Raw genomic sequence first — 27,926 nt, 5'->3', positions numbered from 1 at the left:
TAGCTGTAATCCTCTCAAGGACGACTGTGCTCTCCACTGACCTGTCGCTGCAGTTGTATGCAACACACACCACACTGTGGATGTGAGAGATTTAAATGGAATGATGACAGTATTCAATACTTCCAAATAGTATTTTAATAAAATCATGAATTTTCTTTGATTAATACAGGGAGATGAAATTACCAAACAACCCGCTAACTCCCCCAACATCAAGTGAGACAATTTGTTGTTTCGATCACAGATCCAGACTAGTTTTTCAACCAGTGCATGTTCTGTCTAGTAGTTTTTACATTTCAACTAGATAAAAATAAGAACAAATGGCTCAAAAACCAATCTGTTTGTTAGGTCTATGAGATAATAAGAGATATGCAAAAAAAAGGTGGACCCACAACCAAAATTCTGAACACAATTTGGAACATAAAAGGTTATTACAGACACCAGTTTTTTGTCTTATCTTTGTGTTTTCTATTGTGCTCTAAAATCTATAATCTATTGTGTATTTTGAATTGCACAAGACAAATTACCCTCCGGACAACAAAGTACATCTTATCATATCATATCCCTAGCCCGTACATTTAACTCATTTGAAAAAACACCACCCATCCTCTTCGCTCCAACTTTAGAAGCAGCAGCGACTGGACCGGCTGAGAGCAGAATTCCATAAACCCGCATAACACAGATTAAAGTAAAAGTTAATAATTCCTGCAGTTGTCCGATCTATGATACATGATCAACTAGCATCAACATAAACTATTTCTTGGCAATTAAGTTCAGAAGTTGAAGTACCTCTTTCTGGTATTTGGACTGTCTGTATGGTATGCAGAGGTGGAAGTAACAAATTACAAATACTCACGTTACTGTAATTAAGTAGATTTTTTGGGTACTACTTTTAGGAGTATTTTCTTCAAGTGTGTAATTTTACTCATACTCAAGTACAATTTACACCAACTTTTGACTTTCAAAATCAAAAGTTGCTATTGAGTATGCCCACAATTTAAAATAATAATCATACTGTCAGATTTTTTTTTCAATGCGTTATTGGCTGTCAGATGGCGAGAAAGAAGCCAAAATGGAGACAGAAGTTACCAGGGAGAATAATGAACAAAAGACGGAGGACGACTGCCTGTGGCCGTACCTGGAGGAATTTTTCATTTACAAAGGAAGAAAATGAGACAGCGTCCAGATGAAGTGAAACTTTGTTTGACCAACACTGTGATATCTGCTTACAAGACTTCAACGTTTAATCTAAAAAACACATTGCAGTAAGAGCTTTTACAACTATACTTGTATGATATTGCTTTTATTTTCTCTCTTGCATGTGTTTTGAAGTTTGCGTGGCGTGTGCTCCGGTTTCTCTTGCAGTGTTTTACTGTTGGATTTGTTTTGCCGTTTGATTGCCTGTAATTTTTCTATATAGTTCGTCTAAGAAATGTGCTTTGAATTTTATACAGGTGAATCGAATGTCTGCTATTGACGATGCAATAAAACATCCATCGCTTAAAAAGTCATTTGTACTAGTTTTTGAAAAGAGTACTTTGAACTTTTACATAAGTATCTTTTAACACTAGTACTTTTACTTGTAATTGAGTACAATTTAAGCAACGTAACAGTACTTTTTCAGTACTCTTTCCACTTCTGATGGTATGTAATGTTGGGACACACCCCTTACAAAACTCAAGTCACACAGGCAAAGCTGGGATTTGCCACCCTAATGAGATAATGTGTCAAAGCACACATTAACATTGGAAGTTAACCCAATCCTCGGAACCATGCGTGTTATCGGGAGCTTCAGGCACAACCTCTGTCAAACCAGCTCTCAAGTATTCGGGCCGACCCCTGCTGCTTCTCCTGTCATGTGCACACTTTCAATATGAACAAAGTCACCAGCCTCCTCAACTATGTCTGATGTTCATGCAATTCCGGTCTCTGATGAGCCTGCTTCTTTTTCTAACATTTAAGATACGGAATTATCCACCAATTTAATCTCGGAATAGGTTGTTGGCGATACCTGGAGAGATACATTAGTTGCACAATTATCTAATCCCTGTTAACTGTGGGGCAAAAGTGACCTCTACTTTGCCTTTTTCTAAAGTGAGATTTTCCAAGCTTAAAATGATGTTTGTGCCATGATAATCAGGCAGTTACACCCTGTGCCCCAATGCCAATATTCTACCACTGGCCCATTTATCATGACTGAGTATAGACCTGTAGAGGATCTCCTCCGAAGACGTGACCATAATGTCAAAACCATCATTGTTAGCATCCGTTAACGCTTGGCCAACAACGTCCCTCAGTAATATCCAGAGTGTCCACTGTCTGACAAGAACCCATCACTGTCCTTAAATGGTGTGTATTGACTTCAAAAGGACTTTCTTGAGTTTGACCACTTTTGGTGTTGACCGCACCAGATTCAGTTCTATATGTTAACTTTCTAGATGAATATCCTCCTCAGATAAACTTTGAGTCTCAAAAGGTACAGAGTCCTCTTCTAATAGCGGGTTAGACTTCTCTTCTTCTACTCTTCTTCCTCAATGAAATAACTTGCCTGTTGCACCTAAAATGCAAATGTTATGCTGTATAAATGGTGCCTCTTTCTCTCCATCACTTACACTGTCTAATTCATTTGAGATGTAAGCCGTTTGATGTTCCTCTACACTCTCCATTTTGGTAATCTAAGAAGCTTATGTCTGGTGACGCCATTTCCAATAAACCATCTTCCTCTTCAGTATTAGCATCATCTCAGGTGAAAATATCCTCCATTTGAGAACTCGAAGAACATTGCCTTTTGATGTCTTCATTTGGGTTTTTGGGTGTGGTAAAACTCTCCTGTGCCTCTCCATCACGAATACCGCCTGCATCCGTACCAACTTCATCCTTGTTTACTCCTGATTGCGATATTTTATGTTGTTGATTATCATGAACTTCTTCTTTGTAGCCAGCACTACGGTCTTTTGGTGTATCCATATGGTGCTCTGATGTTTGAATAGTTGGGACAGAGCTCTCTTCTTGTACGTTGTTCATTTCTACTGATGCTAATATCACATTTGATTCCCTCAGATCTTCTTGGTTGTTTATGATAAAGCTCACAGGCTGTAATGATGTTCTTGTTTCAGAATCAGCAATAGCTGTGTTTGTATGACCATTTTCTATCTTACTCCATTGTTCTAGCATTGGTTTTTGATGAGTGTCTTTTGAAAATTCCTTTTGAGGATCTGCTGACAATTTTTCAACCACATTATTGACTCCCACTTCAGGATCTAACACTTTTCCCTGAATAGCCTTTACCTTTTCTTGTGAATCACCGGTTAAAGTAGTGATTTCCTCCATATTCTTCTTTGCCTGGATACTATAAGTAGCAATGACCGGATTTCTTTTAATGTTTTCTTTTGGACTGATATCTTCCTCCAGGCTTTTGTCACTTAGTTCCTGTGATCCTCCTTTTGATTCCTCCTTTGATTGAGATTCTAACCCAACATCCGCACTTCTGTTCTCTAAACCTTCAACGATCCAAAGCATATAACATATAACATATCTTTGATCTGTTCTGACCTTCCGTGGTGAAGCTATTGTACATTCTCCCACAACACCACTAGCATCCAATGTTTGCTCAAATGGTGGAATTTCATGTAACTGGTTTACTCTGAGCTGCCTAATCCCAACAGGGTTCATCCCCGTTGACCAAACTGCAACATGTCTGACATCTGGCTTCACATCCACCACATATTCCATTCCCATTCCTAAAACAGTAACCCGCCCCAAATCCATTAGCTCTGTCTCCCCAACCCATGTTTGCCCCAAATTCCTCTTAACTGCAACAACACGCCTCTTTTTAGCAATGGTGTGTCCTGGCAGAATTCCATACACACGTCCCTGGGCTGCTGTATCTAACACCCCCTGAGGGCGAGCAGCCTGTCTTACCAGGTTAGCACCTCTTGGCAAAGCGCCCTGAGATGTGCCTGGGTCTGCTCCTTTTGCCTTACCTGGACTTCCTTGGTCATTAACTAATATATAACTACCATCAGAATTTGCCCCCACCACTTTCCAGCCATCTGCAGGGACTGCGTTCTGGGATACTTCTGGGCCACCAGTTAGCAACAGAGTGGGATTTGCTGGATTTGCGAGGCTGACCTCAGGGACTGAGTCCGGAGATAACCCTGGGCCACAAGGTGGCAACAGGGTGAGACTTACTGGACTGCTGACAGGGCTTGTGGGGCTCTCAATACCACTGATAACGTTAATGAGTTCAGAATAAGGGTCCTGGGGACCACCGACTACATGCAGGCCTGGAAATTTAGCTCCATGGGCCACGTCATCCAGCAGAACACTGTTCTGAAGTTGCGGTTGAATTACATACTGCAAAGTCTGTAGTAGAGGGGCAGAAGTGTAGTAAACTGGCCATTGCTGTAGTATAACTGTCTGAGCTTGAAATGTTTCCTGATTCCTGATTCCTGATTGATGGGGCAGAGTAGAATTATCAATGTTTGAGCAATAACTGATGTCAGTTAGATTAGAATGAGCAAGTGTCTTTATATCGGCACGCTGTGTTTCTACAATGCAATCAATTTTAGACTCAACAACCGCTTTAGCAATATCAACTATATTTGTTTGGACAGGACCTTGTATTTTTTGTGTCAGAGAAGAGTTGGGTATTGGTGTAGGAGGGGAACAGATCTCAGACAGAGTCTTGAACTTCGGGCCGAGGTCATTGAGGAACTGCAGGTCATTATTAGACCCCAGAAGGCTGCAGCAGCCCACCGAGCCAGCAGAAGAGCCATGGCCCTCAAAGTCAAACTCCAAAACCCTGTCCTTCCCTTCCACAGCATACGCCGCTTTCTGTTTAGGGCAAGGAAATAGCACAAACACTGGTGTCAAACTCTGAACATCTGTTTGACTTTGACAGATCTGGAAAAAAGTAGTTGCATGTAAAGTTGGCACAATACCTGTGAGTAATAATCCTTGAGAAACGCGTCAGATACATCCTCATACAGAGCTGTCGTGCATTGGGCACCAGATGTTTTTCGGCTAAAGGAAGCACTGGCATTTCCATGGTTGAAAGATTTCCTTGAAAACCTGTAGGCATTGTCGGTCTCCAACCGACTGTGGTTGGTTCCCCAAATAATCTGCATTGCTTCATTGTACCTTGTCGTGTGATGAGATTGTGGGATTTTTGATGAAATGGCATTGAAGCTTGCTGCTTTTGCGGCTCCAAGTTTCTTCTGGTTTTCTAACATTAATGGGACACTTGGGGGTAGAACTTCCTATAACAAAACAGAAGTAATAAAATGTGTTGAATCAACAGATATTCTGTATGATTTTGACACAGCAATCTATCAAAGTTGAAAAGCATTAAACTTTAAACCAGAACATCACATTTCAAAGTGGATGCAAAATAAATTCTAATGATTGGTGAGTACAGTGACCAATATGATAGGATAGGAAGATGTATGTATCCACTAAAAAGGAAACAACAATGCCGGCTGACCTTGTCCTCGCCTCTGCCTTCAGTGTGGTAGGATATGAGGTGTTCTTTGGTGCCAAATGGCAGATCTTTGAATTGGTCAGGACGGGGGGTGTTGTCTCCTCCACACCGACAGAACAGCAGGAGGAGAGGGGTGACTAAAGAGAGAAGCAATAACATTTATATTACTCTACGGTATTTTGTATCTCAAGAGACACCAAAGCAGAAACTACATATCAAATCCTAACAATGTAGTTTTGTACAACATAACAAATGCAAGCCTTTGAGAATCTTCCAATACTAATACTAGTCAAAAGTGAGACCGTTGCAATAAATTACACAAATGATGTCTAATTTTGGACATGAAGCAAGTCACATTTTATCATGGAGTGTTGAAGTAAAAGCGTGTAAAAATAAGAACACATAAGACCACATGAATATGAATACACAGCCAACCCACGATGTGTTTTGCAGCAGGAAGTGGCGTTTCGTCTTTCTAGTTCTTCCCAGCTGATATAAAGAGCCATTTAGGGTTGGATAACGTTACATTTGTTTGTGAAACTTACCCCGTTAGGTAGCAAGCCAAGTTAACAGCTGTGTTGTGGTGGGCATGACACGAGACAAGGGATGCAGTCAAAAAATGTAATACTACACCACTAAATTCCCACTTTCTTTCAAATTGACATATCATATGTGTAATTCATGGCACAATAGAAAAGGGATAAAAAAAAACAAATTACCTCTCAACATTGACATTCATACATATTTTTTACAAAGAAAATCCAATGGCGGACACCAGAAACGGACGAACTTGGCCTTTTATGATTGAGGAAGTCATACTTATTAGAGACACTAATATATTTCCTATACAATATTACCAGCAATATTCTCTCCCCTTCAAATGTGTAAATCATATTACAACTTACTTTCACCAGTAAAGGAGTAATGCAATACTCATGGCCTCATGTATTTAGATTTGTAATGATATCCTGTTCGCTCAACTGAAAAAGTGTGATCCTTGTGGCAAAAATCCTTTGAGCTTGTCTCCTTGGCCTATGTTACTGTGGAGAATTTTCACCGCAAAAATGGGGGCACGCTTTCTTGGGCGTTTTCTGTACATACCACGAATACATAATTGACGCTCTTCACACATTCCCTCCCATCTGTTTATGGGAAACTCCCACCTTCCTCCTGACCCTCCCGTCAATGCATATGCATGACACGGAAAGTGCAATTTGCCTTTCAGGCAGACGCAGCGCGTTTACCTGACTGGTGCTTGTTTGTACATACCTGGCCATGCTTTTACGCGCACCTTGCAAAACAACTACCCCTGAAGTGGGCGTAAAAACGTTAGTACATGAGGCCCAACATGTTTACATTTTCAGCTAATTCCCTTACTGGCTTGCAATGCACTACAATTAAACAATATGCAGAAAACGGATAAAGTGCTGTATTTTCCCAGAACAGTCATAAATATGGGTTTGTGTCCGGCTGAAAATTGGCTCGTACTTGTATAATGCAAATATGTCCCTGTCATTTACAGCATAGTATAACAGCTAAATCTTTCACATTTTAATTAAACCTAGTATTGCCTATATGATGAGATAATTGCGTAAGGGTGTTCAACTCACACAGCAATGAGCAGAATCCCATTAGCATCAGGCTGATGGCCGAGACAGAAAGCTTGGGTGAAGGGGCTCCGAGTTTCGCTGCCGTGCAGTCGTCTGTTTCCCCACAGATACAAACGTCCAGATTAAAAATGTCACTGGACTTGCACGACAGTCCCTGGGCGTCCAACACCTCCACCTGGAGCTGGTATGTGCCCGGCCACAGCGAATCACGAGAGTGAAGAGCGGCACTCGTAGCTAGAGACAACAAAGGAACTCACACTATATTATCATTATCACAATCAACTTTAAATTCTGACCAGTAAGAAATCATTACATTTACATTCTGTAAAACCTCCAGTTTCTGCTCATAACATCCATGTAGTCTCTTTTCACAAAGATTGTTGTATACTTACACAACATAACACTTGATGTGTTCAGACTCTTCAGACTCTACCTCCACTAACACACTAACTGTAGCACTTACATTGTACTTATAATGGCTCTTATCTATAGCTAATTGTAAATTGGCTTATTTGATGAAATTGTACTTTCTTGTTTCTTGTTCTTCTGAGTTTGTGTCCTTATGGTTGAATGCACTGATTGTAAGTCGCTTTGGATAAAAGCGGCAGCTAAATTACATGTAATGTAAAGTGTAGGTACAAACCATGAGTATTCTTATTCTTTTTTCAAGTTACTTAACAAATGTAACAGAAAATAAGTCTTCTAGGTAAAAAAAACCCAAACCATCCACCACTCCCACTTGACTTTCTTGCTCCTTATACAACAACTAAATAATGGACAGGTTTACTTTGGAGCTAGTTAACAGCTTGGTGCATCTTCTACAGACACTGGAGGATTCCCTGGCGCGTTGGTCTGAGAAGGTGGCTTAGTAGGTAAAGGAGGTCGCCCTCAACCACAATCCCTGCGTGCATGTTGAACTGTCCATGAGGTCGACATTAGCTCCCGAGCACGTTACAGCACATCACAGCTTCTAAATACTTAGCATTGGTTAAATGTGGACTCCAAATTTCGTTTCTGCGTGTATATTATGACGATTTGGGAGGTAGACTGGATGGAACAATTTATATATTGATGATTACATTACATGTCTTACCATTGATGACTTCCACGTCCCAGTTGCCTCGTGTCCCTTCACTTATGATTCTGAATGTAAATGGAGCAGCGTTGGGACTAGCATCCTTATCAAAGCCAGTGACACAAACAGTTTTTTTATTGGAGCATAGGTTGCTGTGTGTGGTGGTCAGGGTGGGACAATGATCGTTGTAGTCATTGACTTGAATGGCTATTGTTCCCGTAGCTGTCTTTGATGGCATGTCTGAGGATGAACACAGTGAAGTAAGTCAGACAGCAGACTGGATCGCATGCAGTTAGTACAATTGTGGGTGTATGACCAATGGGGCTTCAGTTGGATTCCTTTTCTCTTACAGCCCCCTCTCTCTCTCTCACAACACAAAGTGATCAAACTTAAGCCTGCTTAGTACACTCTTAATGAAAATACATTACAGTAGAAAATAGTCAAATAGAATACAAAAGAAAATTATAATTAATTTAAAAAAAACTTGAATTTCAAAACGTTACAGATTTTGAAGGAGGCCTGTTGTTGTTTCATGGCTCACACTGTGAGTCAAAAGGCAGGTTCAGTCAGAGATCAGTGCTATTCATTTCAAGCAACCATGTTTATGAGCTGCTCACAAAACCCATAAATACCAGAGGTGTCAATACTTCGTTACTGTACTTAAGTAGACATTTTGGGTATTTATACTTTACTGCTGAGTATTTATTTTTCAGACGACTTTGTACTTCTACTCCTTACATTTTCACGCAAATATCTGTATTTTCTACTTCTTACATTTTAAAAACAGTCTTATTACTTCCGGCTTGTCGTAGTTCAACAACACAAACACAAAAAGATAAGTGTCGCTATGCGGACAGTAAATTTGATTGTGGTTGGATGAGAAGTATAAACATTTAGCATCCAGACACACGATTGTTTTCTCCGCGATGCGCCGGCAGATCGGAGCGTCACCGGGTGGGAAAAGTGGTCGGTGGAAAGTTGGTATTTAGGGACACGGAGCCTCCTCCTCTTCCTCCTCCTCTTCCTCATGCAGATTCCATGTAACGCCAAATGAGTATCTTCATGACCGTGGGTTTGTCCTAAACGTTTTATTGAGAGTCTGGCACAACACAGCGTCTTGCAAGCAGCGTATTAAATAAAGTGATGTGTGTCTTAATGCGGCTTTGGAAATGAACACAAAGGGATTCTGTATTTGGTCATGAAGCCTGAACATTCTGGTTATTTGGCCAATGTTTGATAACCGACCGCTGCCAGTTCAGTGTTTCCATCATTATAAACATGACGTAGTGAACCTGGAGGAGACACTGCAGTCTACCTCATCAATGCGAACAACGTGTGTGTGACTCGTGTCACTGGAGAATGGGTTGTGGTTTTATCTGTTTAAGTCAGATACATTTGTTGTTGTTGTTTCCACCATCCCAACGGCAGGTCACGTGATGGCAAGAGTTTCTCCTTCATGGAATTTCTTACATTACTTTTACTTTTATACTTTAAGTAGTTTTGAAACCAGTACTTTTATACTTTTACTTAAGTAAAAAGCTTGAGTCGATACTTCAACTTCTACATGAGTCTTTTTAAACCCTAGTATCTGTACTTCTACTTGAGTAATGAATGGGAATACACTCTGATAAATACCCTGGTGACCATTTTCATGTAATCCTTCAGGAGAGCCAAAGCAATTTTTGACAGAAGTGAAAAATGAGGCAGCCTTTTTGACAACAATTCCAAAGGATTCTAAAGTACAAAAGAGATTACCTTTGGTTATGGCCAGAATCTTGGCAATGTAGGTTCCATTTACCAAGAACGGTGACTCCCTATCTGGTGCCTTGTTGAGTTTAATCTCTGCTGTTTCTTCATCGATGGTAAACCAGTTGTCTGGATCATAGGCTTTGGCATAACTGGAGCACAACAAATACGAGCACAAAAAAATATAAGGAAACATTTAAAGAAAGTAATAATATTTAACAGCAAACTGTTTAACCAGAAGGAACATCCATGTTAAGAAAAGTAATATTAGGCAACAGTAAAGTGTTTAACCAAAAGTAATGATTTGTAAAAGGTAAAGCCTTGGTTGTGCTACTGCAACTACATACAGATGCACTGACACAAGCGGATGGAATCGTGACGAAGAATCCTCCGCATATCCAATTGTTGGATGTGCAAGGATAGTTAAAAATCCGCTGTGTGGAACCTTGGCGACGGGCGGTGTCTGATCCTATGATGTCATGTTGGTTGTGCAGAAACTCACTACACTTGGCAATGCACTGAGTATTAATCGCATAACATTTGGGGAAAAAAAAAAACGTCATCACCTTCTTGCTGAGAATTGGGTGGGATTTATGTGTCTTTTTAATGACCCTTTCAGGCACAATGCAGATTGCATTGAGCTGACTGTTGGTTTTAGAGCACATTACAAAGTGGGCCACTGGGCTTCACAGGGGCTTCAGAGTGCAGTGCTCAGTGCTGTTGTGGTGACATTGCCAGTCTACCTTAAAATAATCACTTCCTGGATCAAGCTTCATACACAGGTTAATTTACCTTTTTATCCATATCAGAGCAAAAGAACAGCTTGTGATCTTGAGGCATTTTTGACTTTATAACAGATGATGGACATAAATGGAAAACAACTACATTTTGGAAGTTTCAAGCAAGGTCATTTTCTCCCAGATTACTTAAATGTTACAAATTTGTTTCTGATCAAAAATGTCTTCTAAAGTCTGCACATGGAGGAGTCTGCAATGAATTGACGGATCTAACATAGGACTCTTGCCCAGGACACCAGTCATATCCTGTCCAAAATCGAAAGATAAGATAATTTACCAAACCTATAAACATATTTTTGGTGCCTAATTGACTAGTTTTGAAACTGAAAAAGCATCACAAACATGAAACACTATGATGTTTATATAGATATACAGTATATGGCTACTAGGTTGAAATATGTACAGCGTCAGATCAGCAGCTGTAGTCTCTTCTTTTGACTAACCTTACATCTTCAGCTGGCTTTCCTGTGTCTGGATCAGTAGCAGTGAACACTGTGATGGCACCATCGTCAGGTGTTTGCTTTGGATTCTCTGATACAGGAACAGTCTTCGTGTCGGGCATGAATGCTGGACCCTCAGGCACATTATTCACTGTTACTTTAATAAGATAGTTAGTCTGTACATTTGGCTTTGGCTTTGTTCCTGGTCCTGGTTGGACACCTGGCTCAAGTCCAACACCACCTCCAGGTCCAACACCAGGCTTAAGACCTGCATCTAATCCTGGATTCAGCCCTCCTTCAAGATCAGCATCCACCCCTAATTCTACTCCCAGGTGCAAGCCTCCACCTACAACACTAACTCCGGCTGCAGCTGCGGCTCCGGCTGCGGCTGCGGCTCCGGCTGCGGCTCCGGCTCCGGCTCTGGCTCCCGTAGCTACAGGACCACCCTCTCCAACATTAATGCCCACATCCACCAGTACACCAGCACCTCCATCCACAAAAGGAGCTACATTCTCAATGAGCAGGCCGAGCTCAAGCTTCTGGAGGTCTTCAAAATCCACAGGCTGTCAGGAAGGGTAAGTAAGGTGGAGAGAGAGGGACAATAAGAGATGTTAGGAACCCTCCCAACATTAGATACGGTAAATCAAAACAAATTAGAATCCATTCATCAGTCACAAAAATACCTTTATCAGCTTCAGGATTCCCTCATTGGTTTCTTTGTCTGTCTCAATGGAGAAGAGATTATCCTCATTTCCTGAGGCGATTGAAAAGGCCGTCAGCCAGTTGTCTGAATTTACAAGGTCTTTGTCCAGAGCTTTGATTCTCATCACAACTACATCAGCAACATTTTCATCCACTGAGCCAGAGTACTGCAAGCAGAACAAGATCCAAAGCATGCAGAGTTTTAATCGTTTATTAAATACGCAGGAGACGTTTTAGTCTGTAAAGACTGGATATGCTTTGGAGAATCTCAGTCAAAAAAAGAAAAAGACACTTTCAGTGATTTTATTTGAACGGCCCCCAAAGTTATAAACCTAGGTAAAACACAGAAGTGGTACTTCAGGCTCGTAGTACTCCAGTGTTTTCTGGTGGTTAAGGACAGCTTTTTATTTTAGCCACTACGCTAAGATGTCAAATGAAAATGTCCATTCAAAAAGTCAGTACAGTTCTCCATTTTCTCAATTAATGCGTGAAGCAGTGTTAAGCCCCTCTCAATGCTAAAAAGAAATGTTGTTTACGTGGTGATGAAATCATTATGGTAGTTAATGGATTGCTACGTTAAGAAGTATCCTTCATTAAATTCCTCTCTGCATTTAACCATCCCCCACAGTAGGAGCACTGTAAATGGTAAATGGACTGTACTTGTGTAGCGCTTTTCTAGTCTTCTGACGACTCAAAGCGCTTTAACACTACATGACATCATTCATACACTGATGACAGGAGAACCACACACAGTGACACCTGCCATGAGTAACTACCATTCACACACTGTAGTCGCAGCTACAGGAGCCATGTTGGGTTAAGTGTCTTGCCCAAGGACACAACGACATGTGGGTTAGCAGAGCCTGGGATCGAACCGACAACCCTCTGATTGGAGGACGACCGTGCTCCCCACTCACCCAGAGTCGCCCCGGAAAGTGTCATATCCAACATCACAGGTTTACCTCTAGCCGGTACTTTTTGCACCCAAGACCAACCGATTTGTGCTTGAACGATTTCAGAAAAAGGCCACTAGGTTTGAGTAAAGGCTGCTGCATGTTTCTGCGTCTTTACGCATCGTTTCACTTCCTGGTTGTAAAGTCCTGCGTGTGTTGCAGAGCGATTCACCTCCAGAACAACAGGTGGAGTAACGTGTTTTGTTGAAGACGACCTAGAGAGTCACGTCTTTGTGTGTGGAAGTCGTTGGTTGCTTTATTTATTTCTCATAGACTTTATTGCCCCGTGCATCCACACTGCTGCTTTTCATCAAGGACACATTTGTCCCGTATTTTCCTCCACAACTTTGTTCCCCTCGACCGGCAAACCGAAGCACGCAAGGGGCTCTTGCGTCTGCGAGTCCTTCCGTCTCTCTGGAAACGCAGAAGCATAAACTAGGTTTATGACTCGGGCGTGTTGAACAAATGATGCTAATAAGTTGCATCATGGGAAGTGTGGTATTCAGTGGTATTGGACTTCGAACTCAACCAAAGACCAAAAGTCATGATCTGCTGCTCAGACCTGTCTGTCTCTGGGAAGCGCTCCAACCTTTTAGATGTACAAAAGTCATCGCAACTTTAGTCCAGAAAGAACGTTTAATGCAAATTTGTGTTAGGACTCGAAGAGACGGAGAATAATAACTTCCTGTTTTATTCTTTTAACCACTGCATTTCCTGTCTTTTTCGCCCTTTTTTTCCACCCACAGTTGAGTTTAGTTTACAATCCCCCACTCATCCACGTGATCTCCAAAACCTGTTTGTAAAAATGGATACGAAAATCTTGAACATACAAATTGGTAACAATACATAGGAACTGGCGGTGGTTAACCACGCCCCTTGAGTGAACAACATGGCGGACCATGTCGGATTCTTGAGTGAACGTCTCTCCGCCATGTTGGATTTTTTGAGGGGGTTAGGGTTAGTATTGTATTCTTACAAGTTAACATTGATTTTGCGTTAGAAATGCAACCATAACACGTTTATTTTACATGGTTAGACTTCACAAAGTGTGTTTACGGGGCGCAGGTCCCTGTTCACTCTGAACAGGGTGACGTCATCAGTTGCAGTCCGTATTTATTTAGTACGTATCACTACGAATTTGTATCTTCAAGATTTTCGTACACATTTTTACAGACAGGTTTTGGAGATCAGGCTGCCACGTGAGGTTATCGGTGGTCCTACCGAGTTGTATGTCTGTAGCAAGTGTTCCTAGTGTTTGTTTTTGGTCTTCCTGTTTGTTTAATGCCAGACATTTGATACTAACACATTGTCACACAACAGACCACATCATAGTTTATTTCCATCTTCACTGCATGTTATCTAACTCCCCTGTCATTTCAGATCCTCCCACATCATCAGCTCATTACCCTCACCTGGTTCTCCTTGCCCTCACCTGGTTCTCCTTGCCCTCACCTGGTTCTCCTTGCCCTCACCTGAAGCACGTCCCCTCATCAGTCACTCCCTATTTAAGGCCGTCACATTCGTTTTTTTACCTGCCAGATTGTCTCGTGTGTATTGTCGCGTGAGTTTTCCAAGTTACCCCGGTCTACCTCTGTTTTGACCCTGCCTGCCTTTCCATAGTGATGGCAAAGTGAAGCTTTCCAGCCAATTGTATCGGGAAAAGGTTCATTCATTCAATGCATCGCAAACTCTCTGATGACCTCTGCTGTTGAAAACCTATAGTGCAAATGTATAGAATAGCCTACCAGTATATTTTGGCCCAGTCTCTGGGTTGAACATGATTATGACAAGTTGAACCAATAAATCATCTAATAAATACATGGATTCCTATATGAATAAAACTATTGTTTTTCAGCTTTGAATTGTGTCCTTGTTTGTGTATTTCAATTCTCTGTACATTGGGAAGAAGTGGAACAAACCCTTATTTAACAATATATATAACAAACACTATGTCTTTCTCCACCTTTGTGCATGTATGTTTGTGATCATACTAGCAGAAGAATTAATATATATGTATATATATATGTATTATATTACCTACGTATATATATATATATATATATACGTAGGTAATATAATTTAAAACACCAGCAAGTGCGTCCTACTGCATGTGCAGTTTATGGCAGTCACAGGGACTTATGTGAATTGTTTGAATGTGGAATGTGGGAAGTGATTTACAGAGGAAAGGTCAATGGGGCAGTGATTGTGCTTTTGGGCAGGTTTCTTAGGACAGGATATTGAGGTGATTGTGGACACATGGGATGGGGCATGAAATTATTATTGATTTTTATTGAGAAACACAATTTTCTCTACAGTATTGGGGTTGAGTCAGTTTCTTAGATACTGTTTCCCCAGCTTTAGAAAAAAGGCGCTCACACGACACGATGAGGCAGGAATGAAGATTACGTGCTAATACAAATAGATGTGGGTACACATGTTTGTGTTTGACCCAATATTTTAGCGGCTCTTCACTCCGTGGTTTGTTTGGCTCAGCCAAATATCGGGTGGTCTCCACAATAAAAATAAACATCCATAATTACAGGATACAAATGACAGACTTTGCCTGCTATTGCCAACCGTGTTAGAGGAAATGAAATTGAAGTGCTGCCACATCTCTGAGCGACCTCTTTGCCACAGGTTCCATTGGAAATTTGCTCTTTGCTACAACTACTACTACAACACTGACTTTGACTGTATCAAACCGACAGGCCCGAACCCTGTTTCCAGCCCATTGAATCAAATCGAAGCGGTCACGTGATCACGTGATCAGCAGCGAACTAACCGAGCACCGATACATTTGCTTCGCCGTGAACTGGTTCATATTTCGACACAAGCTTCGAAGCAGAGGGTCGGAGTAACAACACTGCCTTTCCACCCCAGATGCTCTGCCTGCTCCTTTTGGGATTTGTTTGCCTTCCTGATTGCCACCCTGGTTCTGACCTCTGCCTGTTCCTGTCTACGGATTCCCTGCCTGCCCCTCTCGGACGTGTTTGCCCTCTGACGGATCTCCCGGCTTTGACCTTGTCTGCCCCATTGATTAAAACCTACTAGTTCCTCGCATCTCGGTCTGAGTCGTGCTTTGGGTCTCGTCGTGCACCGGTACCAGTCACCGTGACACACATTCTCACTCCCAGCGTCAAATACTGATGCTCGGACAATGGCTCTGGTGTTATTTTTATGTTCCGCCCACCAACAATAACAATCAATAACAATAACATATCAGTCTTTCACCCATAATCCCTTTCTAGTAGGGAAGTACCTGTTTCTCTGTGTGTTTCTGTGCGTAATGTATATGGCATTTTTCTCACCTCAGACTTTTCTAGAATGGGGAAGTTGTCGTTGATGTCCATGATCTTGATCTCCACAGTTCCTGTTGCTGTTAGCCCCCCTGCCGCCCCTCCCAGATCGATTCCTTTTACAATCAGTGTGTAGAAGTCTTGAGTCTGTCAGAGGAAACACAAAACATCCTTCTGTGCAAAGCTTTGTCAAAAGTCAAATGACAGCGTGAGAAAATACCTCAGGTCAAAAGAACTGGTCGGCAGTTCTTTTTAGTGGTTGGATGTTGGGAGAGGTTCAAATGTGACCTGTGTTATTTAATCACACCACAACACACTCGACACACAGCCGACACGCTGCAGGGGTTTGCCCCACATTGAGGCGTGTTCAGCATGTGAGCACAAACTGGACAGTTCAATCAAACGTAGGTGTCCATCATCACTTCACTTTTAACAACACAGATTCTGAGACACGTGTCGAGCGCAGCTTTTAGCATTAGTTTCAGCACTAGTGTGTTCTATGCGCACTAAGCAGAATCCTCACCTCCCTGTCCAGCGTGGCCTCTTTGACGTGTATTTTGCCCGTCTTTTTGTCTATAGTGAACATGTGACCATCACCTGCCGGCTCCTGACTGATGATGGAATAGGAGATCTCTGAATTGATTGTTCCAGCTTGATCATCATCTTTCGCCACGATCTGCATGACAAAGGTTTCTGCAGTGGAACAACAACAACACATCAGCATTTCAGGAGAATCCATCACATTTCCCGTTCCGGCTGAGCATCAACATATATATACAGTATTAGGTTTAGATATAATAGGACAGACTGCTAATTATGATTAAGTGAATTCACATTGGACCAGCCATACCATCAACCATCAACCATTATCGAATCCCCCCATAGCATCATCCTACTGAAAATGGAGAAAGTGTTTTAACAGTTACATACCGGCTTTGCTCGCCTCTCTGACGTTACCAGAATACCACTCAAAGCGAGGTGGGTTGTCATTCTGGTCCAGGACTATGATAGTCAGTGGGATTTCGTCCTCTACTTTGGTCCCATCTCTGTACTTAGCAATCCCTGTCAGCTGCATGAAGGACATGACAAAGGGAGAAAAGCTTAGATGGGTTGCTACTGATTATTTCAGATGTGATAGAGAAACCTAGTTAAACATTAATGTTGACTAGATGCCACGTTGATAGTTCTTCACCTAGTTAGTCTTAGTAGGAGTTTCCAATATTTATGGGTGTCTTTGAACAGATTTTATCACTGTGACAACTCCCAACCATGTACCATTTTGCCATGCGGCTTCACAGATGTATCATCAAGATCAAATCTGAGTTCAGAGACAGGCGTGATCTTTGGCACGGTTTAGTGTAGTTACACTTACACTGAGAAGTTTGACAAGCATATATCAATTCCATTACTCCCCTTAATAGATGTTTTCCTAAACTGTCTGTCAGATGACCTGGCCCTTATCAAGACCTACTCACTAGATTTTCTTCAAAAACTTTCAGCCAATTCTTGAAGCATTAGCAGATTGAGCTAAATCAGAAAGGATGACTTGCTTTTCAAACTCAATCCACTGATTAAGGCTATAACATGTGGCGGAAAGCTGGACAGGAAACACTGTGTCACTCATTGTAGGTAGGGGGCCACATACTGCCCAACCGTCTTTATCAAGACAGAAAGGTCTAACGCAGGGGTGCCCCACACTTTTTCGGAACAACAACGCTGCATGCCGGGAGTGCAAAGCGAAAAAATATGAAAAAACAACAACAAGCCTTGGGAACCGTCCACAAGTTGTGACGGACATTCATGCACTTTACCTTACTTGGATGACTGATTGGAGTCAGCTCGTCAGTTATTTCGCGGTACAGGTATATACTAGAGCTTAAAGTAGCGTTGTTCAAAAACTGATTTCAAAATAAGGGCATTTTTGAATGTGTCAAATTAATTCAATAAGTCTGTAAATCCTATATAAATTATAATACATTAAAAAACAGGGAGCCAACTTTGGCCCACAATTTTTTTGACAGGCTTTAATTTTGGAATGCTACATCAGAACATCCTGGTTATCTCAGAGTCACACCTTGGGATCGTGTACTATCAACCTGAAGTGGAATTATTATGCAACTATTGATCCTTTCCTTTTAAATGTCATCTGCAATTGACCAGAAGTAGTCTCATGAATGAGATTTTGGAGGAAGTTGGCTCACGTATGACACTTTGACAGGCTTTAATTTTGAAATGCTGCATCAGAATGCTCTGGGGCAGGGGCGTGGCCAGTAATGGGCCAGGGGGGCACTGGCCCGCCGACATTACTCACTGGCCCCCCCAGGCAAGTTTCATCAAATTGTTTTTTAGTTAATAATTTTTAGTTTATTTTTACTATTCAAATGTGTTTAAGGAAATATATTAATATCAATTTGATTTATTTTTGACTGGTGTGTGGGTGTTTAATTTGTTTTCCTAATAAAATTGAACTGTTGAAGTAAATTGTAGAAATACTCCTTCTGGAACGTAATTGGTTGCTATGGTTGCTAGGGTTTCCGACTGGACGACTCTCTGGTCGGCGGCGGATTCTTTGCTAGCTAGCTGCTTTTTTAGCCAATGATTAACATCGCCACAATAATGGCTAAACAAGTGTCTTTAATGTGTTATTTAAAAAAAGCAAGAGTTGAGGGAGAAGACTCGCCACTGCCTCCATCTACCGAGTCCACCCAGCCCAGTTCTTCGGACTCATTAGCCCACAAGAAGCCTAGTCAGGTGCCCGTGGCGGCCGCTGCTTGCTGTGTGGCAGTGCCATTGTAATTTCTGTTTTCAACACTAAACCCAGGCGCTTGCGTCTTGTTTTGTGGAATGAAAACAACAAAGGTAGTTGTTCAACGTGAACAAGTGAAATTACAACTGAAACAACAACATGAAATTAGTTGTTTAACTAATTTCCTTAGTTTTTCCCTCTGAAGTGATTTAACTATGCGGTGTGTTGTATAGCTGTATGCCTTAAAGGCTGCATTGTTTAAATGAGTTGCTATTTTTTTGGCACAAAACCTTAATTTCCACCAGGCTGATTGCACTGTATATGGTTGATTTAACAGAATTTAGGGAGTGTGTTGTTATTTATTTCAAACCGTGCTCTGCTGAGAGTTTTTATTATTTTTATTTAATTTCTTTTACTTTTAGCCTACTTTTATTTTCGGGGAACTGTCTTTGCACTGCTGACTATCCTGAATAAAAAAAGACAGGTTATTGTCTATGCTGGTTTGTCTAGCCTTTATTGAGCTCTGTAGGTTGAACATGATGTTTAGACAGTGTTTTGTTATTGTCTTTGCCGAATATTGCAAAATAAATGTGTAACTGTTTTTGCAATTTAGCTATTCTCTTTGCTACTCTCTAAGGTTTAATTATTATTTAAGTCATTTTTTTTCTACAAAAAACTGTAGGCCCACCCACTTTTTCACTGGCCCGCCCAAAATACAATTTCTGCCTACGCCCCTGCTCTGGGGCCGGTATTTCAAAATGATCCCACAGGATTAATCCTCCTAGATTAGATTAAATCCTGATCAGATCATAAAAACGGGTATTTCAAAGCAAATGTGATCCTGAAGATTCAGATTCGGATTCGGGAATCCAATCCTGCCTTTGATCCGGATAAAAAACTGCTGTTGAGTATTTCAAAACTTTAGTGGGAAATCTGGATCAGTTTGATCCTAAAAATCAGGATTAGCCTAATTCCACCTCAGAGGTGGATTTGAGGGAGATCACATGTTATGGTTTGAACAGTTTAAGTGTAACTGCTCCCAAAGTTATTTGTTTGAAAAACTGCTATTTCTATGTTTAAGTTTGAATATAAATGCCTTATTTAAGTAACAGTTTTTTGTTAAGTTATACCCACTGATAAAGGCCTCCACTCAAACCAGTCAAATGTATTTATTAACATGCATGCAGCGCACACACACTTTTATAGCATAAGCTCAGAAGGTTATGCCATTTGGAGCAGGTCTGTGTTAACTGGCTGTCCTCTCTTTCCACAAACATCTGTAAAGAAAAACACATATTAAGGTTTTAGGGCTGTCCCTTTAGTTGACAACTGTTTCCTAAAAAGATATGTACAACACATTTTAAAATCTACACACAATGCCTTGCGAGTAAATGCATTCAAATGTGGACTGTGGACCGCGACATACAGACGCTGTGTACGGAGCAGCGATAGCTCACATTAGAACTCGGCTTTATTTGAGATCGCCGAGCTCTTCTTTCAACTTTGTGCTGATTTACGTAGCTGGTTAACTCAACATAATGATTGCCTTTCATCTAGTCTCAGGACGCATCAACACTGACCAAGACTATGCTTACATTTAGAGACAATAGTTGTGCCAGCTTCTCCTTTTTTCTGTAACATATTCGCTCCATTTCCTGTTTCTTGCCAGTGATCCAGGGGGCGGGACGGATTTGGACATCCCAATCTGCCGGTGTCAGGATCACTCTGATCCAATCCGGCAAAGTTTTGAAATACTGGAATAGATCAAGTTGATCCGTGGCTGAGGACAGGGGGATTTGGTACAAGTTTTGAAATACCGGCCCCTGGTTATCCCTTACTGTAACCTTACTTTCTTTTTTATTTTTGTATCGCCCCAAATCGCAAATTACAAATTTGCCTCTGAGGGCTTTACAGTCTGTACACATACAACACCCTCTGTCCCGAAACCCACCATCAGCACAGAAAAAACTCCCCAAAAAATACTATCAGTCTGAGGTGGAATCATTATGAATCTTTTGTTTTCTATCGAAAACTAATCTAAAATGTGAGGTGAATTGGCTCATGAAATATTTTGAAGGGAATTGGCTTATGTCAGAGATTTTGAAGGGCATTCATTTTTAAATGGCACCTCAGAATGTCCTGATTGAGTGACATCTAGAGCTGCAATCATTCCTATCTATGATATCCTGCTTTTGACCCTGCCTGAACACGAGTAAATAACTTTGATTGCGATTCTGTTTCCGAGTTGTGCTTTTGGGTTCAAGTACCTGTACCTTACAAGAATGTGGTTAATGAATGAAATGAAATTTAAATGCTAGATAAGAATGTACATTTATATGTATATCCCAAATATTGTATCTGTTGCGTCAATCTCCGGTCACAAGCCGCACAGAGAACTCAAGGCCCATATCCACGCCGGACAGTCGGAGCGCACCCAGACTGCAGGGGGCGACGATGTGGCTAATGGAGATTCCACCCACAGGAAGTGCCTGCGTACGAACAGGAAGCGCATGGCATAAAATGTTTGTGGAGAGCTCAGATGGCTCTCTAACTCAGCCCTGAGGAAAAGGACACTGTGGCCACGGCTCCTAATCTCCCAGAGACGCAACAGGTAGGACAGAATGATTTCTTGTTTGTTCATGCTTTGCTTTACTTAGTGAAATGTGTCATTTAAATTTAGTAATGGAGACTTATCCTAGGTTTATTTGAATTATTTTGGTTTGGGAATTCAGTCGCATTTATTTATTATTACTTTAAGAAAGTTATTATCGAAATGTACTCGACTAATTCATGGGTTTTGCTTTGTTTGAAAGGTTATCAACCTGCTCTGTTCTTTGTCCGATCCACCAAACCACCCTTAAGAGGAATAAAGGATCATAAAATCAACAGTTCCCGAGTTGTCCTTTGTGTCCACCGGACACTGGTGTATTATACTATTTACGTACAGACTTCTTATTTTGAAATCAGTTTGTGAACGCCACTACTGTAATCTCTAGTATCTACGCTTAGCGCGGAATAACGTGCGGGCAGGCTTGACAGTGTTTTCCAAAGTAGAGGCTGGCTACACCGCAGTTGGGTGGGCGTTGTGGGTGTGCCGGCGTCCCGGTGCCATGAGCCTCGGCTACAGCTTGCGTTACGTCGCTGCGTTACGTCGTTGCCTTGCGTCGTTATGCTACCCTGATGCGTTTCCCTGTTTCAGAGCTACCGGTGCTTTTCATTCAGCGTTGCAATGCACTATGGGAATTGCTGGGGGCAATATCGCTTCCATTGTCTACATGCAACCAAGGCAAAGGAGAAATTGTGTTTGTTTTTTTTAACAATCATGCCGAAACGATGCCTGGGCAAGCCGAAAAAGCTTCAAAGGTCTGGGAGTATTTCATCAGGAAACCGTACAAGGCAGCATCTGCAATACACGGTGCGATCCACTGCTGGATGGTTTGGGTATACGGTAACTTTAACTGGATTGCTGATGTTTCAACGTGTTTTTTTTGAGCGATGATGTCACCCGAAAGCGAACCGGTGTTAATCTGACGGTTGGACATAATAAATCAAAAGTTTCTCTTTTGTATCCGATCTGTTAAAGTATTCCGCTTTCCTTTAGTGTTGTTTGGTCTCTTCTGGAGAGATTGTCGTCAGCATCTGAAGGGGAAAGTGCGACGGCATCTCGGTGCCAGAGGCTGGCTAGGTAACTTGGGTAAGGTAGTCTTTAGTAGACTACTGAAGTTCGATCATGTGTTACCTTCCCTCGGTCTTGGTTTGGAATGCGTTATTTTATAATTATGGGGGTATCGGAGGCGTGGTCATGCTACCTAAATAATGGCAATTAGCTTCAAAAGACACACAATGAACCTCAGGCTTTTCAGGCCAGTTTTACACCAATAACAACTGCAGCCCGCCAGTCAAGTCTGACAACATTGACTTGTAGCGTTGTTTTGATCTAATCCATATTAATGTCGTAAAACATTAGGAGAGACGCTGAGTCCTGAACAGGTTTCAGTCCTCACAGTAAATCACGAGGCCTGGAACTTTTTTAAAGAGACTTACATTGTAGGATGGGTATTTTTCCCGGTCCAGAACACCTGTGATGGTTACAAACCCTGTGTCAGGATCCACCATGAAGAGGTTGATGGGTGGTGAATCAGCTCCTGGCCCAGAGAGAGAATATTGCACTTCTGCCGTTGTGTCCTTGTCAGAGCGAATCTGTCAGTAAAACACACACTGTGGGGATTATTGCTGTGTGCTGTGCACCCTGGGGCTCTGCTCCAGAAATGGCATACCATGATGAAAAGTTTAACTACCACATTTTCCTTCTGTAGGAGTAAAGGGGAACCCCTGTGAGTATTCTGATGTGTACAAATCAGTTTATGGGTTACTGGTGACGAAATAAAGCAATATAACAAAAAACAGCCATGTAAACCTGTAAAACATGGAAGATACCAGACTAAAAGCACATCCACATGAGCCCAGTGTATGGACAGTATACGTGTAAAAGTTTCACTTGATAGTCAGGATTACTACTCTAGAGGAGGCTTTTGTGAAGGCCTCACAGCCTAGAAAAGGGAACAGTCAGAATGTGGATTTTTTATTAACGCTTAACTGTTTCAACCACTTTTATGAATTACACCACCATGCCCGCAGTAGTATTCAATATAACTATAGAATGCTTGCCTGACATTGCCTGACTAAATTGCAAATGGGAATACATGTACAGTCTTTTTTAAATTGTTTAAGTAGATTTACTTACTAGCAACGAAGAATGCTAACAAAATGACTTTGAAGACTGCTCAATGAATACTGACATCCAGTTAAATGTCAATAATCACCCCTAACGTTTTATGCCTGCTCGCTTTTTGCTGCGCCTGTGTGTCTCTAGACACCACTTTGCTGTAGGAGGCTGAAGAACTATATTGCTTTGTGGAATCACTGGATGAATGAAGTTCAGTTGTTTGTTTTATGAAACCTTGCGATGGAAGTAGTGACCTTTTCATTTAGAGCCACTTGATCCACGTCATGCATAAAGTCGCTCTTAGCTGTTTTCAGATCAAGTGGCCTCTTAATTGTCTTCCGGCTCACCATTATAAGACACTGAAGGCCTCATGTATGTACATTTGCAAACCGTTATCAGCGCCACGGAAAACATGCCAATAGTGCTTGCTGTGATACTTCAGCTTACATCGCATTTACGAAACCTGAAGCTCATCAGGTAATCAGCGCCTTTCTCCGCCCACTATACTATTTCAAGCATTTAAAAGTGTATGGGCCTCCTCTTTCTATCATGGATCAGCCAAAGTCAAAACCGCAAAAATAAAAATTCAGCGACGACAAAGTTAACGTGTTATTTGGGCAATAGTGGTGGGAAAATGTATGTATTGACTAGTGTACTGTCGCAAAGCGTTGCGTACTGGTGCTGTGATACGGCTGAGTGCAGACTGCATTATTCCCACTGCTGATGCTCTGACTGTTTGAAATTAACCTGATGCCAATAATTATAATGTAGCGGAGTTTAACTGCTGGAATGGAAGGAGAACGCGGAGTCTGAGATGCAATGTCATATTTGATTTCTTCCAGTAACTGTAATATTGCATGGCTGCTTATTCTGCAATGCGTAATAATTTTCTGTTCACTCAACTGGAAAAGTGATCCTTGTGGCAAAAATCCTTTCTATTTGTCTCTTTGGCCTATGATGCCGTCTGGCTCAGATTACTGCCGTCATTTCACCAGGAAGAATATGGGAGGAAACACGCATTCTGGTTCACAAATACTTTTAAGAAGCGAAGAATTTTCACCGCAAAACGGAGGCATGCTTTCACATGCAGCTTCTGTACATACCACGGAATACATGATTCACGCACTTTATGCATCCCCTCCCATCTGTTTATGGGAAACTTGACCCTCCTATTAATGCATATGCATGACACTGAGTGCAATTTGCCTTTTTCGTTCCCACGACAGGTAGACTGCGCTTTAAACCTCACTGCGGCTTGTTTGTACATACCTCGCCATGCTTTTACGCACATATTGCAAATCAAATTTGCATGACGTGGGCGCAAAAGCGTTATCTCATAAGGCCCTGTATATCTGATTTTAGCCCAGGAACATATTCCCTCAGTGATACAACTGAAGACGAGAACTCACTGAGATAGCTGTCAAACAGGTTTAGTGCTGCAGGGTTATTGGCAGACCAGCCAATGGAATGAAATTACTTGACACATTCTGGAGCCGACATAGGCAAGTTAAGAGAAAAGGTTTAAATGACAAACGCCCAATGACCTTGGCAATAAAATCCTTGCCGGTGTAGTCAATGTTCTCCCACAGCTTGCTAGGAGGAAGGATCCACTCTCTCTTTATCCTCCTAAGCGTCCTTGGCGTGTTTTCTCTCGCCTCAGCACTCAGCATCTGAAAGCAAACAGGTTTTTCATAGTTCTGAGAACCCCCTTTATTATTTAACAATTATATTTATCAGAACACTGTTTCTAGGGATCATCTATTTTAGGGGAGGAACTCTCCCAGGTCCCAGGAACCATGAAGGACTTAAGGAGTTGACTTTCCTACACGTGAAAGATACGGCACTATATACAGTGATTTTAAATAACCATTGTATTTTAAATAATAATAATCATTCTTTGATTTAATTAATTTAGTTAACTTTGTTAACATTTTTCAATATACAGTACCAGTGTTGAGATGTGGACCGAACGTTAGTAACCATATTTGCATACATTTTATTTAAGAGCAGCCATTTATCCAATTTCATCATGTGTGTTACAAAATGAATATATTCATATTTTAAATATCACCATTATTGCCAATACAATGCTATCTTTGAAAGATCTTTAATGCAGACGTTATAAAGTAACTAATACACTGAATGATTAGATATAGTCATGTTTGTTGGAACATTCCTGAAGGGTGACATTTATTTACTTAGAAGGTGGGTTTCACGTCAGACATGCGCCTGTTGGACTATTGGCCAATCCCTGGAGTAAATTATGAAAATAATGATATAGATTTTTGTTTGTTTCTTTTAGGTCACTCGGTTACTCATGACAGTAACGGTAAAAGTATAAAAAAAGACAGATTTGCAACCCCTGCCACCGCAGACACTAACTTGACAGCCAAAATGAACAGCCGGAAATCCAATAACGCTAACTTTATAATTTACACCAAGGATCTGAAGAAAAGAAAATCCCGTCCAGCAGAAGATTGACTCACAAAAAGGTTTCTTCCCATCTTAAATTGTTCCTACATCAAGGCCTGCCAGTGGTGAAATTACTGTCAGATTCATCAAGAACTTTGGTTGTGAAGTTGTGACAAAATCATAATTCTATATGATGTTGGATCGATATACTTTAATGAACCTAATCTTTCACGTGTCAGGTTAGTACCATTTTGCTCCGTACCAAAGACTGCACCCATTAAATGATGCCCACTTAAATGATGAACAAATGAACAAAATCTTACAATATGTTCTAGTGAGCCAAAAGGAAATTAAGTAGTCTTATGGCAAATACTCACCAAGGCCAGTACTAGCAGAAGCAGCAGGGCCACTTCTGTGAGGGAGAGTTTAGCCATGTTCATGGAAGCCTGTCCTTTCTATGTGCTGAAAGCCCCACTGCAGACAGCTGTCAGGTGTGTTCAAGTCTAGTTTGTCCTATGTCAGCTTCCTCCCCCTCCCTCCATACCTAAAACCAGTCAGTCCTCCCTCTCCTAGCATCATGCATGTTTTCATGATCTCAACTGTCACATGTGTGCATGTTTCTTAAAGGTGTGCCTGATTACTGCCTTATGGCTTTTAAAGGTTGAACTAATGCTTCAGAGACTGGATGAAGCTAACAAAGATAAAAAGGTAGTGCCATGTAAAAACACTCGGTCATGAGAAAACCTACCACTTTTTTCAGAAAATATGTATTTTTTCGCTGAAGTTATGGTTAAGGTTTAGAGAGGAGAGGTTTTTTATTTTTTCACAATGAGTGCGTTCAGTCTGTGCATGGCTACTTTAATTTCTCTCTTGGAAAACGCTCCTTCACTAAGAGGCACGTTGGGTTCTGGGTCATCGGATGATCAAAATGTTTGTGTCAATGTTCATAATCTCCAAAGATGGCAGTCTACATTCAAGGTTAACTGCCAGCAATTGTTTTTTGCCGGAAGCCCCCCACCTTTTTATTTATGCCTGCTGCCATAAAAACCTTTGATATTTGTATGTTGTCAAATAAGTCTTTTGCTTGCAAGTATAATAATACATAAATACGCTGTTTTTCTACAGTAGTAAGAATTTTTCACTCTTTGGAACATTAGGCCGACCGTAACATACTGACATAGTAGGCCAGGAAGACCTTGTACGTTTAATAACTAATGAGGTGGCGCTGCCCATGTCCACGACAATGCACTCTTCTGAACGGTTTGTGTTTTTAGCTTTAGGGGGTTGCATTTGTATTGTAGAGGCTAAGCCTACGCTTTAAGCCACTGAGGCATTTCGTCCGACAGCCCTAATTGACGCGCCGCTGTTCGTCTCGGATGAATGACAGTCCTGTAGCCTTTGTTCTGTTTAGTCCCTTTTCTCCATCCTTCTCATCATACAGTTTACAACCATCCACCCAGCGTGTGTAACGTAGCACTACTCAGCATGTGCGGTCAAAAACTGGCTATTCTGGTTGGAAACACCTGACGAGCCCCCATAGGTTCCTCCCCTATATAGGCTCAACCCGCCCATCAATCAGCTCGTCACATATATCAAATGGCTTACAGGTATAATACATTATAAACATGGATAATTTTTTTGAAAAGAAATAATGGCGAGACATATCGTATCAAAGTTGTATAGTCCCAGTTATAAATGTTGGCCCTCTGTGATTGGGTTTAAACCATTGCTCTAGCCTACTCGACACTTGGATCGTTGTTCGCAAACAAAGCTGTTTTGGAATGCAGGCCAGCACCAAAACGTAAATCCTTCAAAAGGTGGAAAAGCTCAGGGAGAAAAAAGAGGGAAACCACTGACTGGTGACACAACTTGTTTCGTTATGCACCTTCCACCCCCCTACACACAATCACATCCAGCATGCTACACTTTTGATACCACTGATGT

The 27,926-nt window shown here is 41.4% G+C and overlaps 1 protein-coding gene across 4 annotated transcripts; it reads right to left on the bottom strand.

Moving 5' to 3' along the window:
* Positions 1 to 120: 120 nt before the first annotated feature.
* Positions 121 to 26,522, bottom strand: LOC120824320 (desmoglein-2-like protein). Of its 4 annotated transcripts, none has more exons than XM_078107513.1 (14): positions 26,360 to 26,522; positions 25,115 to 25,240; positions 22,889 to 23,044; positions 17,029 to 17,167; positions 16,622 to 16,791; positions 16,111 to 16,245; positions 11,831 to 12,016; positions 11,151 to 11,710; positions 9,920 to 10,062; positions 8,183 to 8,404; positions 7,090 to 7,323; positions 5,483 to 5,616; positions 4,941 to 5,258; positions 121 to 4,833 (listed from the first exon to the last, which is right to left on the bottom strand). In XM_078107513.1, the coding sequence occupies exons 1-14, from the start codon at positions 26,420 to 26,422 to the stop codon at positions 2,740 to 2,742; spliced, it is 4,680 nt and encodes a 1,559-aa protein (XP_077963639.1). In that variant the 5' UTR covers positions 26,423 to 26,522; the 3' UTR covers positions 121 to 2,739. The 4 variants fall into 4 exon arrangements, with proteins under 4 accessions (XP_077963639.1, XP_077963640.1, XP_077963641.1 ...); XM_078107514.1 differs by having other exon boundaries at positions 7,090 to 7,182; XM_078107516.1 differs by lacking the exons at positions 121 to 4,833; positions 4,941 to 5,258; positions 5,483 to 5,616; ... (1 more) ...; positions 8,183 to 8,404; positions 9,920 to 10,062 and having other exon boundaries at positions 11,572 to 11,710; positions 11,831 to 11,901; positions 26,360 to 26,516.
* Between the last annotated feature and the right edge of the window lie 1,404 nt (positions 26,523 to 27,926).

This window comes from Gasterosteus aculeatus, chromosome 8, assembly GCF_964276395.1.
Source record: "Gasterosteus aculeatus chromosome 8, fGasAcu3.hap1.1, whole genome shotgun sequence".
Taxonomy (NCBI): domain Eukaryota; kingdom Metazoa; phylum Chordata; class Actinopteri; order Perciformes; family Gasterosteidae; genus Gasterosteus; species Gasterosteus aculeatus.
The sequence above is the reverse complement of the archived record's forward strand: the minus strand, read 5'-3'. Positions and strand labels throughout refer to the sequence as shown.